This window comes from Pinus tabuliformis, chromosome J, assembly GCF_031772625.1.
Source record: "Pinus tabuliformis cultivar Carrire ecotype Pingquan chromosome J, CPIR1, whole genome shotgun sequence".
Taxonomy (NCBI): domain Eukaryota; kingdom Viridiplantae; phylum Streptophyta; class Pinopsida; order Pinales; family Pinaceae; genus Pinus; species Pinus tabuliformis.
In genome coordinates this window covers 437,569,209-437,591,471 of record NC_142295.1, presented here as the reverse complement: position 1 = coordinate 437,591,471, position 22,263 = coordinate 437,569,209, and the positions used below count along the sequence as shown (strand labels likewise).

At 38.4% G+C, this 22,263-nt stretch overlaps 1 protein-coding gene across 4 annotated transcripts in view; it reads right to left on the bottom strand.

Moving 5' to 3' along the window:
* PSAT1 (phospholipid sterol acyl transferase 1) overlaps positions 1-22,263 on the bottom strand; it is a 380,472-nt gene that overhangs the window by 170,721 nt on the left and 187,488 nt on the right. For all 4 annotated transcript variants that reach the window (XR_016247812.1, XR_016247813.1, XM_089377882.1 and 1 more), the window contains exon 8: positions 8,597-8,696. Coding sequence is in view for 2 of the 4 variants with exons in the window: in XM_089377882.1 (XP_089234008.1) it covers positions 8,597-8,696 (100 nt within the window). In the remaining 2 variants the exon portion in view is untranslated. The remainder of the gene's footprint in view (positions 1-8,596; positions 8,697-22,263) is intronic.

Here is a 22,263-nt window from a genome sequence, read left to right as displayed (position 1 = left end):
TCGCTTCATATTGTGATAAGAGTAATCTTGAAGTCATCTAAGTAATTTCAAGAATTTCTAATTGTGTTGATATCTTGTTGAAGGATTAGCATTATCTAGATGGCACATTAATATTGTTAAAAAAGCATTAGACTTGGCATTTATTGTTATTTGATCAAGTAATTGTTCATTGTGAGGTTTCTAATCTTGATTGCTTTACACAACATTTTTTGGCACCATCTAATTGGTTCATTAAGCACTGCTTTGGGTGAGGATTGTCCTTGTCATTGTTAAGTACTTTCCTTTATTGTTCTAAATTGAATATTATTTGGATATTTTGCCTCAAAATACTTAAAACATTTTTACGGTCTCACCTAAAATTAATCACTCATTTTGCACTTGCATTCTAGGAGTAGTAGTGCATTAATTAATTTACCTCCAAGCATAAGCTTGGTTGAAAGAAGACAGGACCACCTTTCTCACCCAGCTTGTGAAATTTAGACCCTCACTTGTGGTTATCACAGTGACCTTGTAGCCGTCAGCGCCACAGTCCCTACAGCGCCAGAGGCATTCGGGTGGTTAGAACTCCATGGCAGTTATCGTTAATAAAGCTATAGCTTTCTTCCCCTAGGTTTCTCTCCACAACCTACACTTGAGACTAACTTCAAAACAGTTGAGAGAGAGGATTCACTTAGAATAGGCATTTAATCTGAAATTAACCAAGAGTTTGCATTTCACTTAGTTCTAGGTGTCGCATCTCATATAGGATAGTCTTCATCCTAGCAGCAATTGTTCATTTGGTAACTTGGAAATTAATCTCTATTGTGCAAGTAATTTGACTCCTAAGGCATTGGTCTCTACTTGATAATTTCAATAAACCTAATCACATTGTGCTAATATAATTAAACTTGCCAATCATCTCCAAACAATTTGCTAGGCCATTCAGTTTTCTCCCGAAATCATTGTTTCATCCGTAGGGACTACCCCCTTATCCTGTTGTAGGGAGACAGCTTAAATGAAGAGGATTGGGACCAGACTGACAGCCCCTGCCCTGAGCTTTGTCACATTCACGAGTACAATTTGAGCGCCAATAGGTCCCTTTGTATGTTTTCCTGCCGCACAACCTTGACAAACCCTTCATGATTCATATGAAATTCAGGCATCCCTGTGACCATCTTCCTTACACTCAGTAAGGCTTTGTAATGTAAATGAGCAAATCTTCAATGCCATAGCTCACATTGAATAGAGGTGTCATTTGCCAAAGCTCCCAAAGGACTTCCAACAACTTGATAAAGACCATCAACCCTAAACCCAAGAGTAAAAACATCTCTAAAGTTCTTATTCCATGCACATACCTTTCCATCAATGAAAGCTACCTTGAAGCCTTTGTCCTCCATTGTAGAAATAGATACCAAATTCTTCTTCAAATCGGGCACATACAAAACATCTTGAAGATGTATGGTTTGACCATAGTTCAAGTGAAGAGTAACAATTCCTATTCCTTTCACAAGGTAGGTGGCATTATCTCCAAGAATAATATTTAGATTAGTCTTCCTCTCAACTAAATTTGAGAGAACCTCCTTATATCCAGTGAAATGCCTTGAGGCTCCACTATCAATTAACCATTGATCCAAGGTGTTCGGAGGAGAGGCAGTAGATAAAGCAAAAATGAGATAATACTCATCTTGTTTTTCAACAACATTATTTTCATCATACCTGGCATTTCTTGTCCTCTTGGGAGGTCGATTATTTCCTTCTCAAGCAGCAAGAGCATTTCATTTTCCTTTGTTGTTAGACATGTTGTTTCTTTGATTGTTGTTGTTGTCCCTTGTAGGATTCTTCTTGTGAGGGAATTCTCTAGCATAGTGGCCAAACTTGTTACAATTGAAGCAACTTCCTTTGCCTTGTCCTTTGAATCCCTTCGTAGATTCTTGACCTTGCCTTCTTCAATTAGATGGACCGGCATCATTCCTCCTTTTAGCATGAGCAGAGAAAACAATTGGTTCACTTCCATTGACAAACTTATCTCTCATCCTTATTTCCTCTTGAGTGCATCTGGCCAATAGTACATCAAAACCAGATATCCTGTCATTGTGGAGAATGGTGGTGACAAATGTTTCCCATGGCCTTGTAAGACCTCCAAGTGCAATAAGGGTGAGTTCCCTGTTAGCAGTAACTTTTCCAATAGATAGCAAATCATTCTTTACTTGAGTTATTCTCATGAAATGTGCTTGTATAGACTCCCCTTTGTACATTTGATATCCTTCAATTTGTTTTTGAGAAAGACAATTTGATTTGCATTGTGCACTTTGAACATCCCTATCAACTTATCATACATTTCCTTGGAAGTTCCCATATCAGAAATATAAGAGATTAAATGCTTTTGAATGGAGTCAACTAAGATTTTCTTAACTTTGACCTCTCCTTTTCTATACTTCGTTCTAGCAGCGGCAGGTGCATTTGAAGGAGGCTCCACCACTTTCCCTTGCACATAATCCAACACTTCATGTTCCTCCAAGGTCAAATCAAGAGTCATCTTCTAGGCATGATAATATGATTTGTCATTGAGCTTATCCTCTGTCTTGAAATAAGAGTGAGTAGCCATGGAGACTTGTTCCAACAGACCTTGTTCAACAACAGCAATTATTCAACAATAATTGCTTCTCTTGTTCATTGGGCTTGTCTTCACCTGGGCTCTGATACCATGTTAAATTTTATGGTATCTTCTATCCTTGCAGCAATTACTTCAATGTTTTATTAGCCCAATAACAACTTTACTTCGAATTCCAATAGAAATCAAATTAGAACTTCAGTAGCATTCACTTTAGACCATCATTGGCAGTAATTGTAGATAGATCATCAACAATAAGTACAAGAAGATATGAGATGATAAGTGAATTGTCTAAAATGAAAGTTTCAAATGAATTTCATATTCAAGATACCCAAGAGACATGTCTCTTTGTAAATTGGATCACGTATCTTTGTAATTTAAATTCTAGTAAGTTTTCACATTTACATTTTTACCCATATTTGTTGAAATGTTGAAGAACCCATAAATAATGGTGGGCAGTAACACCCAGTAAGTATATTTATTTACATTCTTTTCGTTATCCCATCTTTTACGCAAATACTTGCTTAAATTATGGTGGGTAGTAACTTATGGTAAATAAGTTATCAAGTCAGCCTCCCTCCATGTCAAGTCATCCCAAGCAAAGTCAAACTCATCAACCTAGCCAGTTCACTATATAAAGGTCGTTTGACCTCCTCCTCAAGGCATCAATTCGAACTCTCTCAAGCATCTTCTAGGCAAGCAAGCGAAGGACAAGAAGGACAAATTCAACTCCTCTCTCTCTTTCTAGCTCACACGTCTCTCCCCCTCTCTCTCTCTCTCTCTCGTTCGCATATTTTTTGGGCAATTGCAGTTGTTAGGGGCCAAAACTTTTTGGGCAAGCTATAGGGTCGAAATTCTAGGTTTCTAGGCATTTACTAGGAGGCCGAAATTCAGCCTAGGGAAGAACAAAAGGACGAGTTGTTGGATCAAGTTGGAGGTTTGATTTGGAGGGAGAAAACTAGGTTTGACCATAGATTTGTTGAAGGTTAATTTGACCTAGTTGTTGACTAGAAATCTTGGTGTGTCTCTTGTTGAAGAGAAGAATTTCTCTATAGAAAAGGTTGCTGGGTTTTTCACCTAAGAGGGTCTTCCTAGCATAAATCTTATGCTCTCATTGTGCATTGTGATCTCTATTGTTCTACTATTTTTATATGGTTAAATTTCTAAAATATAATTGCTTAATGATATACTGGAAAAATTAAAAGAAGATCAGCATCAATAGAAGTAATTATCAGTATTCAGAAATATTTTGCTTATCTATTGCACTTGAAAAATCAACAGTAAGCCGGTGCATTTTTTGTTGAAGCCAACACCCTTAATTTTCTAAACTTGATTTATTGTAAAAATGACTCAAATTACTAATGTATTAGAGTTACTAAACACTCTAATACTCTCTATTGTTCATAACACAGTAAAAATCAGCAAGGACACTCTCTGACATTCGAATACCACTGTTGGAAACTTTCATTAAGAACGCTATAGATATAAGTACAACATGGAGACCATTCGATTCAACTTCCAAAGTTTCTTGGAATTATACTAAGTGTTCACAATAACCCTAACAGATTAGGTGTCCAACAAGAACCAAAGGGTAACTTAGCCTATGCTTCTACTGTCACCTAAGTAGCTAAGCCTTTCTCTCTTAAGACTAAGGGTTTCCTATTCTAGGGGGCCTTCCCTATTAACTAAGCCTAATCAATGTATTAGAGATGAAAGTGAGGCTTTAGTTAATTCAATTTTACCAAATGCAAATCACTTAAGTGAAATGAACAGGTTTAAATGTGATTTGCTTAAGTGATTCAACTCTACATTGCACAATAAAATCAAGATACATTAAAGCAATCATGTCCATAATATAGTGAAATAATTGAGTATCAATTTGCATCTATGGTAATCTACGGCTGGGATCTAATGTCTAATTAGAGTTAAAACAAATCTGAAATCTGATTGTAAAGAAAGTTCATGACATGAAAACATTTCACACTATTAAGGGTTAATATTGAGTATATTGATGACATACATCTCAAGGTGAAATTCACACTTTGTGCAACTTTTCTTAAACTGAATTTCAGCACTTTATGAAGAATTAACCCACTACATTAACCACATTTCTATTTTGGGACATGTTTTTCTTTAAAGTGGTTAATCAAAGTCAAACACAGTGTTGATAAAGTTGGCATTAGCAAAAAATCAGCAAGGGTCCTGAAAACGTGTTTCGGAAAAATCATCGAAAAAATCAGAAAAAATTTGGAAAACAACGGCAAACATTGAAAATGCAAAATATATTCATTTTTTTCAGATTTTTAAACATATATAAAAACAATAACATCAAATAAACACATTGGCACATAAATATGAAGAAAGCGCTAATATATACTATGTAGTGGATGTCAAATAAAAATGACACATCAAAGGCAATATTAAATACTGCCGATCCCTGATAATTGTCCAATAAAGAACTCAAATGTGGAAAACCAATACAAAATAATATCACATATATAAATGTATATTATCATGAGTTATATGTGCAAAGGCAAAAGAAACAAAACTAGCAACTAGCTATCTGAGATCAGTGCCCTCTCCCCCTTTACAGGAAAAGATGATGGGCTGTGCCCCAAACAGTAGAAGGCCTTGGCCCTGCACCAAGCCATCAATGTCACAAAAGCCATCAAAAAATCCACTAGAATGCTAATCCACCAATGAAAAGCATGTACCATGATTGAACCAGCATAAGAGCTACCATATATGATAATCTGTTGAAATATTAATAGCTATGGTCGGCATTTTTCATCAAACTATGGAGGAAATTTATTTATTTATCATCACAAGTCGGCTCATATTATGCTCTACAAGTCGGCTCATTATATGGACATCAAGTCGGCCCTACTAGGGATAATTAGCCCTTATACGACCACTATAAATATGCCATCATCATTCATCATTTCGGTTATAAAAAAAAAGCACAATTCAGTCTCTCCCCTCTCCATCTAGTGCAAGCAATGCATCTAGTGAAATCAATGCATCTAACACCGGATCCAAGGAGAGCGAAGATGAATTCAAGGATACTTTGACTGCGGTTTGGTTTGTTTTTCAAAGGGCTTGTGCTACAGTGACAAGTGATCATCGTTTACCTCTGTTTTGACTTATTTAATGGGCCGAAAATCACAGTGACAAGCTAACTCTTTGGTGACACTTTTCTAAGGGTGACCGAGGCCTTCTTTTGGTTATCTTCTTCACAGTTTGTTGGCTATCTCTGTGGAAAACTTCGGGCTCTTTATTACAGTGACTTCAGGCCCAGTCTCGCCACTTGAGCAGTACGAGCTATTGGACAGAAGTGGCATCTCTCTCAACTTTGATCAAGACTTTGATAGATACTTTGTTACTTTGGATTTGTTGATGTACTATAGATGGACATAATCTCTCTCTCATAAAGAAAGAATTTTGGGTTTTCCCCGGAGTGGGTTTTTCCCTGGCTGTGAGCCTAATCTTGGTGTCTCTTGTCTCTTGATTTTATCAACTGTTCATTGTCTACTGTGATTTTTATCTACTGCTCTTATTGAAGAAATCACTGGTTGAAGTTTTTCATGTGTATCTACTTATTGATGAAAGAATAAAGAAATAATTATCAATAGAAGTAGCTATCAGTTTGTGAAAAACTATTATAGTCTTTGCTCTACTAGAAATTTCAACATAATCAACCCAAAGATGAGTTAGATGAATAACCAACATGCTCAATCAAAATCAATCAACTGATAGCACAATACTCCAGAGTCCATGCTAAGCATGCGTAACACTAGTCCATCAATGTCACCCTGCAAGCCTATGACATGTTGTGATGAAAATCACAAGTGTAAGGCTCCATACAATCTGAAGGGTAACAATTCCTATTGTACATGCCTAGAAATATGCAAAGCGACCTAACAAACCACTATTATAAAATCCATGGTTGGCTCTAAAAAATTAGACTAATAACCATAAACTTGGTCAAAAAGGCTTATCCACAAAATATATAAAAAATATTTGACACTAAGGAATAGTTGGGTAGATGGCCCTAATTAGGTGGGGCTATAAATTCTAAAAATATTATCTTATTCAAAGGCTAAATCATCCTTAATCTACAGCTAGCCCATCTAACACGAAATTGGGACTTAATTCTTCATTAAAGAGTATGATAATGTCATTTCTTCTAGTTTGGGAAGAATGCACATTTAGACCATAACTGTGCCTCCTCTAATTTGATTCCCCAAAAGTAATTGTAGTGCTGGCTGCTGAAGTATTTCAGGGACCATGTACCTTTGGAGCATTTTCATCCATCCACATGTTTAACCACATACTGCTTGCGTTGCCATATAATATGAAAAACAAAATAAGAACTACCAATTATCCCCCTACTGCATTATGTATCTCCAAAAGACATCCGTTCTAACAATTCTCTTTTCACTCTACGTTTTACAACTGACTTTGCATTGTTGCTTGTTTTCTTGAACACTTTTTCAGTGTCATCTTTGCCTTGTGATTGTCAGCTATGGGATGTTGCAAGTTGTTCTGGCAGATTCTTGGTAAAAGGCTCTTAATCTTTGTAGGACCACAACTATCTCTTGAATCCAAAACAGCATTTTATCTTGTGTCCTTTCTACGCCTTAACCTAGGCAATCTAGATTTTTACCACATGCTAGTGTTGATGTGAATTCCTATGACTGATAGAAAAGCCTGTTTTGAACATATGATAAACGTGTTGTATTCCTTGTCTGCAAATGCCAAGTAAAATGGACTTCAGGCCGTAATAGTGATTGAAAAAATTTCTAAAACGGATGTCTTCAGTGTCAAACTTATTGCAGAAGCCTTCTTATTGGTTTCTTCAGTGACAGGTATTAATTTTCATTCAATATCCCACCAAATTGGGTTGTTTTTGGAGGCAGGGGGTGGGGTTGGGAAGGTGTTGGGAGAGATCCGGGAATGGGGAAAAGTGTTCAGAAAATGCACAGAGACAACACCTGGAATATAGAAAATGCCACAGGAAATATCATGGTCCCCTGTCCAAAATCCTAAAAAAATAAAAAATTAATAATAATAATAAAAAATTAAAAATTAAAAATTAAAAAATAAATAAATAAATAAAATATATATATATGAAAAACAATGATCCCAACGTGTGTGTCTTTTTCATCTTATGGATTCAATTTGGACATAAATCACCTTTACAATGTGAATTTCGATGCTCTAGATTCTTCTGTAGAGAAAGTTATGACCAATGGTGATAATATCGCCGATATATTGGCGATATTTGAAAATATCGCGATATTTTCGGCAAAATGATATATCGTCGAGTTAATATTGCGATATTTTCAAAATATCGGCAAAATATCGCGATATTTTCAAAATATCGCCTTACTTTGAAAATATTGGCTATGTTTTAAAATATGAAAAAATTGGTTTTTTATGTTTGCTGATATTTTGCCGATATTTTCACCGATATTGCCGATAAGATGTTTTCAGGACCCTGCCAATACCGATATTTTCAACACTGGTTATGACTCTACTTGGAGTACATACATGGCCACCTATATATGTTAAATATTAGGTCAATAATAAATATCACCATCCTCTTTTCCCTTCCTTTCTTTTCCACTTTTTTCCTTTTTCATGGAGAGAAGGGCACCCCATTGGGAAGAAAGGTTGGAAACAAATTAAATGAAAAAGAGTGCCATCCGAAGTGATGATATAGTGAACAGTCTAGGGTGTTTTTATATGACAATCACATCCCTTCCACAAATTGTCCTAAACTCTTTATTGGTTACTAATACAATATTTTAATGACTGTATTTATTGTTATACTAAGTATACACTTATTAGGAACAAAACAAGGTCAGAATTCAAAGGTTCATAATGATCTCCAAGATACATTGCATCTTTTGAATGCCTACAATGCATGTTCAAGGGATACATGCAGCAAATAATTGAAATATATATTAAGATTATAACTATCACGAGATTCAAGAATGGAACCTCTGTTTTAAGATCAATCCCGTAAATGCAAAATATATTTTTTATTGGAGGCCTATCCCAAGCAGTTAGTGGATTCAACACAGGATCATTGTGATAAAACCTGCAAAGCAATTGTCAAAAATATGCATTAAAATCAGCACGTATCCAAAACTATTCAACCATTGAACTAAACAAATAAATTATTTATTTATAAAGTGAGCACGAACCACCTCTTGAATTTCTAGAAAAGACCTTGAGCTTAATTCAACAGAAAACCACTAATAAAGTTCTCTTAACTACAACACCTGCTAATGTCATTAATCAAAACCAAAATGCTTATGATGTCAATCCTAAGTGCCTATTTCACCAAAATAAATTAAATAGCCAATCCATGACAAAACCTAAGGTTTTGGAAGTTTCTCATGCACCTATTAACCATCTTGCCTCCAATATTTATCTTCTACTTTTTCAATTTTTTAGGTTCCTATTCCATGTTGAGAAATCTAGGGAAATATATAGTAGAGTTTTTGTTATGATTTCTCTTAAACTTGATAACTGCTTGTGATAATCTTTTACTTTTCTTTATAATTAGCTTCTTCTTCTCTCATTATTATGTTGTTCTCATCACCAAGACATGAAGATCAATAGTACACAAGAACACAAGATGTAGGATTCTAGCCAGGCCCAAAACCTCTCCTAGAGAGGAAAACCCACAAAAATATCTTCTTATATATCAACGTTCTAATACCAATACTTGTACGCATCAAAAACCTCAAGTTCGTCAAGGGGAATGTGTAAACAAGGGACAAATTCTGGTGGATGGTGCAACTACAGTAGGGTGAGAACTCCCTTTGGGAACAAACATTTTAGTAGCTTATATGCCATCGGAAGGATATGATTTTGAAGACGCAACAGTATATGAAGACATTTATACCTCTTTGAAAAATAACAACAAACATTTATAGATATTTATACCTCTTTGAAGAATAACAACAAACATTTGAAGAATACCAAACCTTTCATTTTATTGAAAGGCTTGGCATGCTTCAATTAAGCAATACACAATAACAATCCATCAAAGTATTATCCACCTATTGAAATAGATTCAATAGCGGCTAGATCCAGAGGAAAGTCGTGAGCATTACTTCCGTGCATAACTTCCATACCTAACCTATGATATATTTGCATAATTAAAGTGGTATATGATCCGATATAATAATAGCTATAGGCTTTACGGGAAAAAAGAGAAAAGGAAGAAAAAAATAGAAAAAAACTAAAGTAGGGAGAAAAATTTATGGATGAAATGAAATATCCAATACTTATGGAGAAAAGTGTTCGTCTATTGGAAAGGAACCAATATACTTGTAACGTCCATTCACAATCGAACAAAACAAGGATGAAAAATTGGATTGAACATTTCTTCAATGTTAAAATAATAGCTATGAATAGTTATCGCCTCCCTGAAAAAGGAGGAAAGAGAGGGTCAATGATAAGACATCCAATATGTCGTAAACATATGATTATTACACTTAGAACCAGTGATTCTATTCCACTCTTTTTCAAAACAATAAGATTCCAAAATTGAAACTAAATGGCCATCCATTCATATAAAATTTAACTCTGGATACACACAATAGATTTGTATCAAGTTTCAATGGAAGAGTACAGTTGGACCCGTAGAAGAAATTGACCTCTGGACAACATCATTGTAGGAAAGGTCGTAATGGAAGAGGAATTATTACCACAAGACACAAGGGAGGGGATCATCGATGATTCATAAAAAATTGTATTCAATTCCATCCTACTGAAGTTGAGGGAATAGCCAACTTTTTTATTCTTTGGTTCCCAAACTCTTATGAACTAGCTATCTATTTACATAGCTAACATTTCAATTAGGTTAGCCAAGTTTGTCCTCTTGTCCATTCTTACCATCCATTTCAAATTGGTCCGTCCTTAGTTTCTCAATTTTAGAAACTCCATTGATCAGTGGAGTATAAATATCTCCTGGAATAGATATGTATACCGTATGAAAAAAGAAAACCGACCATATTAACATATTGACCAATAATTATTTATTGACACATGTGTATATCCTATATGTATATGTATATGGATATGAATAGATATCCATTTTCAATGAAGACTTCCAAGACCAAGACACTAGACCATCCATCAAGAAACCAGGTCAGCCACCCAAACAGAGAAACAAACTTGCTCCTTTTTTGCACAATTTCCGACCTATGTAGTTTCTATTCTTCCACAAAAAATTCAGCGACCAAAGACAGAGTAGATTTGCCAAGATCCAAGATCAAATGATGTCTTCACTCTTCGTTGTCCTTCTGCTCTTCTTCGAACTCCTTTCTATGCCTAGGACTTGCTTAAGAAAATAAACTTCTCATGTCTAAAATGGAGGACGAATTCTCCTTAATATATAGCTTTTAGGGTGGATCCTCAAGCCTCTTCTAGGCCAACCTTTGGGGCTAGCCGACCTGATTTCTTTGGTGGATTCTAGACTTTTTTATGACATAAAAATATTTCCTTTACAATGATACAAGAGACCTCTAAGGGACTTTATGTAACTGTCTCTCCCACATTTACCCAATTTCACTGGTCTACCAGGGTAAACATGAGACGAAGAGTTACTATGACATGATTTGACCTCCAAGCTTCAATTATGAAAGTGGGTCTGACAACTGGAACTTACTAACCACAAACTGACATCCTACAGGGCTTACAGGACACTCAGGGGCCAAAGGACCACCCCAAGTGACCAAACCCTGAGCTAAACTGCTTTTTTAGTGACCTAACACTCCAACAGCATGCACAAGCCTACATGAGTGCGGTTGTGACCCTCAAACCGCATGCACAACACTTCCTCCATGCAATTGCAGCCAAAATCCTCTAGTTCAAAGGGTGCGGTCCTGAGATCTGAGCCACAATTCCAGGCCAGCCTCCAGACCACTGCCCAAAACTTCCTGAGACTTTCTAGAATGATAAGTAACTTAATGACAATGCTAATCATACAAAACTTGAACAAGGACTTGACCTAACCAAGCCTAACCATGACAGTCATTTCATCAAACATATGGTGAACATGTAAACTACAGGTCATGAAGGCATATCTGATCATAAGAGTTTGAAACTTATCTAAGGTTCACCAAGAAGGTCTAATGCCCTCTCAAAATAGCTGCAATAACAACTGTTAACCCATGCATTCATCAACCATTAATAAATTGATCAAAACATAACAAGAGCCATAGCTAGAACATGTTATGGAACCATGTTTATAACCAACATATAACCAGAATATTCACCATGATAGAATAGCCATCAAAGCGACATAATAACAAGTACAAGTACTCATGAATCACAATAAGGAAATAGCTATTATTAACTTATGCAAAAGCCAACCAAGTCGGGGACTTCCACATACCACCCAATTATAGATTGGGTTGAACCAAATCTTTCTTTCAGCCAATCACCTCCATGCCATATTCCAAGCATGAATGTGGGATCTCAAGACATAAACAACCAGGGCTTCCCGGAGATTAAACCACCTCCACCCTCATGCTCCCACAATCTTTGCCAAAATCGTTCAAGAGACCACATAAGAAAACCAAGACATAAACAACCAGGGATTCCTAGAGATTAAACCACCTCCACCCTCAAGCTATCGTAATCTCGCCAAAACCGGTCAAGAGATCACTAAGCCCAAAACAAGCTTGGATGCCTCAGAGTTTCTTCACCAATACCTTGAGGAATTTGCCTGTCTCCACCCACCTGTCGAGGGCTTCCCAGAGATTAAACCACCTCCAACCCCAACCCTTGGGAATTTTCTTGAGACCACCTCACCCGGTTCCAAAACCTTTCAGCAATCCAAAGCTCCACCAAACAAAAGAACCCCATCACACCATCGTTATCTGGAAATGGTAAGGCAAGGTTGAAGCCACTGTCAAAACCAAGCAAAACCCATGCCACTGACAACAAATGAACCAAATACACAAATGCATGTACCATGCATTCACAAATCAGCTAGGAAATCACACATGCAACCTGTTACTTGCAAATCCTCCTACTGAAGCTACTTAATCCAACCTTTCTTGCTTGTCCTTTGTTTTCCTTGTCCTTCCTTTGCCTTCCTTTGCTTGTGTTGATGGTGCTGGACCCGCCAACATTCAGGGGATCTCCCCGATATGAAGTCCCAACTAGACCTCACATCATTTGGAGTAGGAGTCCCAGCAATGGGTGGTAGTGTAATGCCTTGACATGGTAGCGCGCAGAGGTAAGTATGATAACTTTGGGTAAGAGCAAGTGTGTGACCCTGCGGAGAGTCAAGTGCGATGCATGAAGGTTCTAACACACGGAGGGGAAAAGGAAGTGTGCCCCTTAGAAGCCTGTAATAGTACGTAGCTTGAAAGGAACACACGAGTGGAATGACATCACAAGCTAAAATGCAGAATAGTCCACAAGTTAAAGTGATGAGTTAATCCAACAACACGCATTCAACAGGATTCGTACAAATGCATACAAAGTAGTTCATAAGCATATGTGTAAGTTAAATAGCATACATTGGCAACGCAACCAGAATAGTCCAACTAAATTAACAACATATGCATGAAAGTGTGCTAGTTGTGATATTATTATTATAAGTGAAAGTTCCATCCATACATACACCATTGACGACCACTAGCCCCAATAGTGGAACATTACAGTCAAGAACACCTGCTCGCTCTACGTTATCGAGAAGCCAAGGCTCTTCACAATACTCCCAAGCCTTTTCTAAGCCTAAGCCTAGCCAAACGTTTGGCTCCCAAAAGCATGTTCTATGAGTTATGAGGTTCTATTTATAACAAAGGGTGGGGTGACCCTTGACATTCCCCTTTGGGGTGACTCCTTTATCACTATGTTTGGAGCTCATTCATGCATCTTGGTACACATTGGACTCCACTTGGCCTCTTCAATGGCCCTTCGACCTATTGTACCTATCATATTGCCCTATTGAGAGTCTTATTTTTGTATTATGGAGCTATCTTGGTGGACTTGTCACCAAGTAATGTTATTTTGCACATTATTTTATTAATTGGGGCATTATGAGGCCTAATTAGGCAAATCGAACCCTTTAGGGGAGGATATATATTGACGTGATGATCATTTCATTTGACTATCACTTGATTTGGATCATTATCTTTTCTTGATAATTTCGCTATAGCTATTGGAGGACGAATTGGAGATCTTTGATGCATTTTGATGTTTGGAAATCTTATCTTGGTCTTGGAGCTTCGATTTTTGTCTCTCTTGATGATTGGATGATTTCGCTATACTTGTAAGTGCCTTTTTCATGATCTATCTCTTTATTATGCAACATGTATAATGTATGAAATTTTCGCTCATGAAGCTAGAGTTGTTGCCCTAATGGAATTACAAATTTGTTGAATCTTGACTTTGTGAGGGTTTTTACTATGTTTCGTGTTTGGTATAGTGAATAAAGTCCTAGGGATATATGATTTTCATAATTGCCTCAGTAAATCATCAATTGCAGCATCAAAGAAGTATAAATTTTCCTAGTAATCTAGTTGTTGCCTTTAGGGCTATGCGAAGCCGCTGGGGAACTCTTTGATTGGATATAAGAAACTCTAAACATTGAAATCTCATTGACTTCATTCTCCCAATAGGCTAGGCACTGGTCTAGTCCTAGGTGATCACGAAAACGAAAATCTTTTTCACCTCCCTTTCTCCCTTTTCTAAGCTCCAACCCTAGTGTCTCCTAGGGCATCACACAAAATCAATTGTAGCCATCCAAAATTGGTGAAACTTGGTCTAGAACTTTGCTCGTGTGTCCTTGAGAAGTCCTCCAATTGTGAAGCCATTTCGACGGTAGAATCTCAAGTTTTTCCAAGCACTTACTCCAGAACCATTCTCCCTAGTTTTCCTTTGGTTAGTGGTTTCATTAAGGATCATTGCATTAAAGTTTCAAGTCAAATCCAATCTTATTGATCCTTTTCTTCTCCCTCGCTTGGTCAAGACCCTTTGTTTGAAGTTTCACCCCAAACCCTTGACCTTGTTTGGGTCCACTAGGGTTTCTTTGTGGTCCCGCAACCTTGTCATTTCAATTTCACAAGGATTACCTAGAAAACCCCGTTCTCCTAGGATTCTTAGGTTTAGGGCGTGTTACCCACCATTTTGTGGGTAATATCCCTAGGAGAAATTTTTTTCTCCAAGATGGTCCTCAGCCAGCAGCCAGTAGACCCTTGCAACCACCAGCTAGCTCATTGTGCCATTTCTCTGCCACCTGAGCCAGCCATGTGGTCCCTCACCCATCTTCCATGATCATATGCTTGAAGGTGCCTGTCGAACCTAAAGGTATGCCTTGTCATTTGGAAATTGAGTATTGTAGTTTGATTATCATGGTCACTTCTGGGCATGGATTAATGGGGGGATTCGGCGAAAAGAATGGGCTAGGTTTGTGCTCTTGTCCCCTAGACCCCTTTTAGGCATTAACCTTGGATTCTAGTCTCGTGGGATCTCTTTTACTGACCATTTGGCTCTAGGGATGGTATTTCATGGGAAACTCCGATTTTGGTTGTGTGGTCCTACTCCCTTATCTGCTTATATTACCCTCTTTCCATTCATTATTACCCCATTCATCATTTCTCCCACCGAGGTCCACATTCCTCCACTAGGTCCACATAGGGTTAGCATGCCCCTTTCCCTTGCCCACACCTTAGGTCATGGCTTGGAATGAAGCCCGGAGGTTGATGCAGCTAAAAAGAAAGATAAAAGCATATATGGCCACATTCAACAGGAAAATGCACCACAAAATGTAGAAGATGATCGGGCCAAACACATTAGCATGTGGGCAAAAGCCAATACATGAGCTCTACCCCATCATCATGGCCATCACCCTGGTTCCTACAAGTTCTATGAACCTCCTTCATCATATAGGAACCCATGATTGTCCCAACCCCTAGTGGGCAATGAACCGCCCCACCTTAAAAGGGGGTATTCACTACTATATCTTATACATCATGCTCTTACCCCTTGAGCCCCGAGCAGTTAATCAAAGAAAATCATAAAAAGGCAAAAGGCATATAAAGAAGGGTGGAAAAATCAAGGTCGAGGCACCTCATGTACCACGATTGCTCCCTCCTATACATTATAAACCCAAGTGTGGGCTCCCTCTTATTAGCTACCCTTGTACCCTAACATGTGACCCAGGGCTACCCCTTCTCATCCCCTACTTCATTCACCTATCTGTCACATGCCACCACCTTTTGAAGGATGTACCTTGACTATATTATCCCCTTTAGAAGTAGAAACCACCTAATAGGATTATTGGTTAACCCCATTTGGAGTTTAGGAGACACTGGCACATCCCGAAGCCCATTATGGAAGGGTAGACCATTATGAAGTCCCCCCCTGTGGCCTATGATTTGGCAAGCTCATTTACTCGATTTCTCTAATGACTTGTTGTATTGGAAGGCTAGGGGACGCATTGGATCTTATGCAGGATTGCAAATGGTCTCCATTTTGGGTTTGGTCTCCCTATACAAGGTCCTAATCCTTCAGAGGGCTACATTGGCACATGTAGGGTGTGCGTTGAGAGCCATGGGCCTCCACAGCAGCAGACAACACTCCATGGATCCCCACAGCCATTCAGAGATTGCTCGTGGTTCACTTATTGGACGAGGAAGATGCACCTGATCCATCATGCCCAGTTGGCCCCAGATTTGCACCATACACTTGGCAGATGATCCAGGACTTGCACGATGATGTGGCATCACCTACACCATCATCCTAGCCCTTACAAGCGATCTACAGGCATCTTCGATTTGTTTGGAGACCCATGAGGACACTTGTGTGCCCCCACATGTCATTTGGAGCACCACAGGTTATTACAAGGGGCCAACCCCTTGTCCACTGCTTTTGAGGGTCCTACTCTTCATTGTGGCACCCATGGACCTCATTAGGCCTCTTAGAGGGCCCTACGACATGCATAGATTATTATTCAACCTCTTAAGAGGCTTATTCTTTCATTTATGAGCTAGTTTGGTGGGCTTGTCACCAAAAGTTGAATTATTAGAACATTATTTTATTTTTGGGGCTTATGTAGGCCAAGGAGGCTAATTCGAACTCCTAATTTGTGTATAAATACAAGTGAGATGAGCTCATTTGCTCATCATCACTTTGAATTGGATCTCCTCTCTCTTGAGAATTTCACACTTTTTCTACAGGATGAATTGGAGATTTATGGATGAATTTTGATGTGTGGATATTGGTCTATCTTATCTTGGAGCTTCTCTTTTGTCAATTGTGGATGGTTGGATATACTCTGTTACATGTAAGTACATGCTTTTAATGTTATTCGTGTTTTACTTTGTCATAAACATTGGACTAGGATTTTCGCTATTTCTAGGGCTAATTGTTGCATGTATTTACTGATTAAAATTGTGGAATTTTGTCTCTATTATAGCATCTCTCAATGTATTGGCCATGTAATGTGAAAGAAATATCCTGGGGGTAATTCTATCAAAGAATTTGACCTTGATAAGCCATCTCCTTTGCACATCGAAGTATAAAAACTGCAAGATTGCTTCACTTTGACCTAGAAGGCTAGCGAAGTGGTCTTGAGGCCTCCTTGACTAAGAATCAAGAATCCTACTCATATTTCTTCATAGACTCCATTCTCCCGGGACTAAGGCACTGATCTACCAAGTGGTGGTCACCAAAAATCATACCCTTTCACCTTCATTCAGGTCTAGCCAAGTTGGGGCACCTAGAGCATCAATTTCCCGACAAGCTAGCCCTCCAAAAAGTTCGATCTCTTAGGGTCTCCTACGCTGGTGCGGTGGAGTTGGGAGAAAATCCAAGCCCTAGCTCCGAGATCAAACTTTTCCTTAGCATCCCCAAGGCTAATGCCTCATAGGGTCAAATCAGCACCTTCAAGTGAAAATTCTTTCTTTGATCCTTTCCCCACCTTGTCTAGGGTAAGAACATCATTGGTTGCCATACTCATTCCTCCTATCCTAGACCGGGTCCACTTGGTCCTGTGTGGTCTCGTTCCTTTGAAAAGACAATTCTTCAAGAACCATCCAGGATACTAATTACAATAAGGATTTTAGGGATTGAGAAGTTCCTTCATAAGTCATATCCCATAAACCTAACCCTTAAATCCTCTCTTCCTTTCCCTAGAAGACATTGTACCTTGCTTAGAAAGCAAGCAAGCCTTATCTTTCTAACTCTTCCAGGAAAGGGATTATTAGGGTCACTCCACATCATTTCACTAACTTATCCTTCATCGGTGACTCCATAATATACTGGGTCTCCTCTGATCAGTGAAAGTCCATAAATATAAGGGAGCTTTAGCGGGGGTGACAGTGGGCTAAGTCTCCATTTGTTGCCCTTGGCCTAGCATTCGCCCTTTAGGGATCCCCTTTAGGTCCCCTGCTAGTTTGACCGGCAATAGGGCATTTCATATCAAGAAATACTTCTCAACCCTAGGTCTAGGTCTCCCTCTAGCCCTTCTTGGAGAGCCATTCATCTTGCTTCTTAAGTAAGCAAACCCCATCAATAGAGTCTCTCCCTTGAATAGTCTATTGAAATCACTACCTCTACTCATTGACACATTATTCCTAGTAATTTCCCTAATACCAAGACTCCTCCCAGCAATGAAACTGCGTAAAGAGCAGGGAGCTTTAGCTGAGGTGACAGTAGGTTATTTGCCACTTGACCTAGTAGTTGCTCTATAGGAACCCCTCCTAGGGCCCCTGCTAGATTGAGTGGTAACAAGATGTACAGAAGAAAAATGTCCAACAAAATTTTGTAAACAACACTAAAATGTTGGATGAAATTATCAGCAATCAAAGGTCAAGTGACGACAAATCTAGGTTAGCATATAAGCCAACCTCTATTGAAAAGGGTTCAAGCTCCAAGACAACAGGTAAAGAAGCCGAACAAAAGAGCTATGCAGGAGTCATCAAGGACCCTACCAAAAAAGAAGAATGCATGCCCTCAAAAGAGAAGGTTTAAGATCGGGCAAGTACGAGAACGCAAAATCAACAACTAGTAATGGAGAAAACTCAAGAAGAAGGTTTCTAGAGAACTGCACCACCTAGAAGATTCCCAACTCTCAGGTATCAAACTATCTTTCTGGGTGTGTGTTACTCTTGCAACAATTTTGGGCACAAAGCTATAAAGTCTAATGCTTACATTAGAAATAGAAGCAACTATGGAAGTTATTCTAATAGTGACTATCCTATGTAATATTCTAAATAGAAATTTTACAAAGATAATCAAAGACATACACAGAAATAACAACACAATAAATTTCAGCAAACACCCATGAACAAAAAAATGTCCGGAACACAAAAAAGGCCAATTTTATTATAAGTAAATTGTTGGAGTACAATAAATTGGAAGTAGTGCACTTTGGCTTGCTCAAGGCAAGGTACAAGCCCCAGGTGATCAATCTCTCAATACCAAATTGTTGCAATAGTTTGTTCCTCCAGAAATCTACACTGACCCAATTTTTCTACACTGTTCAAGGACTTGGCCCCTCAAAACTACCCAAAAAAATCTATAAATTTAAGGTTGTGATCCTTGTCAAAAACCCAGAAAGGGTTTGCTCTGGTTTTGAACCTCCAAATTCGACCTCGAATAGCTTGGCCCTCCTGAAATACCAGAACACTCCACCTGTAGCAGAAAATGATGAGTTGTTGCTCCAAAATGCTAGCAATCTCCCCAAAATCTCCCTTCAAATGAAATCCTAGCAGCTCAACCCCTAAATCCTCCAACCGACACCCCACACAACAATCACGCAGGCCTATGAGGGATGACGCAGTAACAAGCTTCAACAATTCATACAGCAGTGAGGGACTTCGTTTTATCTCCCAAAATCTCCCTCCTTTGGCTGGAATCTGACCAAGAACACCCTTGCAGTAATAGAGACTCCAATTTCCGGCACCAATTCTCCTAATGACTGTGTGGCCTCTCTTTCTGCGTCCCAGTTGAACCAGAATAGCGCGTACCTATGTGATGTCCCTCTCCCAACCTCCAAAGCAAGAGAAAATCCTTCCTAGGGTGGCACTCGAAGTCCCCCATAGAAAGTTTGAGCTTCACTCCTTGCGAAGCTCTTGTGCTAAGGAGCACTTGTAACTCAGCTAAATAGCTAGAGTGACAATCAATTATCAAAATGTCAAAAGCCCCCAAAATGATGTCTCTTCCTTCTATTTATCTTTGCTGCCCCCTTTCTCTCCTTGTGGGCCCCACCAATTCGACCTCCTTCTCCCTAGCTCGATTTTCCTAAGGGGTTCGAATTCCCCTTTTTGGGTGGCCCCCACATCCCACTACCAATTTAATTTTTCCTTTTCTCTAATGTCGATGGCCTCCATCTCTCCAAAAATTAAGTGGAGACTCCCTCCACCCACTTTTCCTAAGTTTACCTGCCAAAATATTTCCCAACACCCAATGGAAAAAATGGAAATTCTTCTTAGAAAAATTAATTTAATTGGGGACATTACATTCTAAAAGGAAATGTGAAGATTATAACCAAAACTATAATAGCTTTGGATCGTTAAGTAATCAAGTAGAATGTTACAAGTGCAATAATTTTGGGCATATAGCAAAGGATTGCAGGTTGATCATTCCTCCAAAGGAGCCAAAACAAGGCTTCAGCAACCCTCTAAAAGAACCCTCAAGAATCTAGAACAAGAAGGTTGAAAATTATGCAATTGTTTTATGAGCCCAAAGCAAGAAAGGTGAACAGTATGTCGATAATTGATGTTCAACACACATGACAGGGATAGAGATAAATTTGTAATCTTGCAAAAAAAAAGGGATGGAACAGTTTTGTTTGGAAATGATGGCTCAACCAAGATTTTAGGAAAGGGTACAGTCAAGCTCAAAAGGAAGAATGCCATGGTAGAAAATGTTTTACTCATTGAAAATATGAACCATAACCTACTAAGTGTGAGTCAAATGTGTGACCAAGGGCACACGCTTCTGTTTGACTCAAAGAAATGTGAAATAAGAAAGAAGAAACCAGGTAGATTAGTGGGAACAACATCAAGGACTCTAAATAATATATACATCTTGGATGAAATTGGAAAGGAAAGTTGTTGTTTGGTGAAGGAAGATGAAAGTTGGCTTTGGCATAGGAGAATGGGTCACATGCACTTCAACAATCTGGTCAAAATCAGCAAAAAGCAGTGAGGGATATGCCAAAAATATCAAAACCCACAAGCATCATGTGCAAGCATCGTCAGCATGGAAAGCAAACAAGGGTTGAATTCAAAACCAAGGAACCTCCACTTCAAGGCCATTGGAATTAGTACACGTTGATCTATGTGAACCAATGAGAACTAAGTGATTCGATGGTGAAGGGTACTTCATGTTGCTCATCGATGATTACACCAGGATGACAGTGATATGTTTTCTAAGAAGAAGTTAGAAGCATTTGAATGCTTCAAGATTTACAAAGAGATGGTTGAAAATGAGACTGATTTGAAAATCAAGTGCTTAAGATCAAATAATGGAGGATAATTCATGTCTAAAGAATTCCAACACTTTTGTGAAGAACATGGAATAAAAAGACAATTCTTGGCAGCCAGGACACCTCAGCAAAATGGAGTCGATGAAAGAAAGAACAGAACAGTAAAGGAAATGGCTAGAACTATGTTGCATGACTCAAACTAAGTAATATCACCTCGGTACAAGTAGAAACAATTGTCCATAATCTCAATAGAGAATTGCTCAGAAGTAACAGTGACACGACTCCATATGAACTATGGAAAGGGAGACCAGAAAATGTCAACAAATTAAGAGTCTTTGGAATCAAATGCTATATAAAAAGGGAAGATAAAAAGATTGGAAAACTTGACACTTGGGTAGATGAAGGTATACTTGTTCGATACTCAAGCAAAAGCAAGGTGTACAAATGCTATAATCTAAGACTCAACAAGATAGTGGAAAGAATAAATGTAACAGTTGATGAAATGCATGGGAAAAAGACGAAGCAAGGAAGCACATCATCAAAGGAGCAAGAAATAGAAGAACCAGAGCAAGACGAAAGAATAAAAGAAGAAGAACTAGAAGAAGAGTCAGCAGTCAAGCAAGAGGAAACGGAAGATAATCAACAGGCACTTTATAAAGCACCTAAACGATGGTATCAGAATAATCACCCATCAGAGAAAATCATTGGAGATATGAAAGCATGAATCAAAACCAGAAGAAGTCGACAAGTTGAGCCTAGCAGTTTTGAAGAAGCTAGCCACGATGAACATTGGATCAAAGCCATGGAAGAAGAACTGAACTAGATTGAGAAGAATGAGACCTGGGAATTGGTTCCAAGACCTAAAGACAAAAATGTCATTGGAACAAAATGGGTTTTTAAAAACAAGTTCAACGAGGATGGACAGGTAACCAGAAACATGGCATGATTGGTATGTAAAGGTTATGGATAAGTTGAAAGGATAAATTTCGAAGAAACATTTGAACCTATTGCCAGAATGGAAGCTCTAAGGATGTTCATAGCTTACGCTTGCTCAAGAAGGATTAAATTGTACTAGATGGATGTAAAATTAACCTTCGTAAATGGAGAGTTAGAAAAAGAAGTCTGCATAGAACAGAGAGAAGGGTTTCTGCTAAGGAAGATTATGTCTACAAATTGAAGAAATCCCTATATGGTCTCAAGC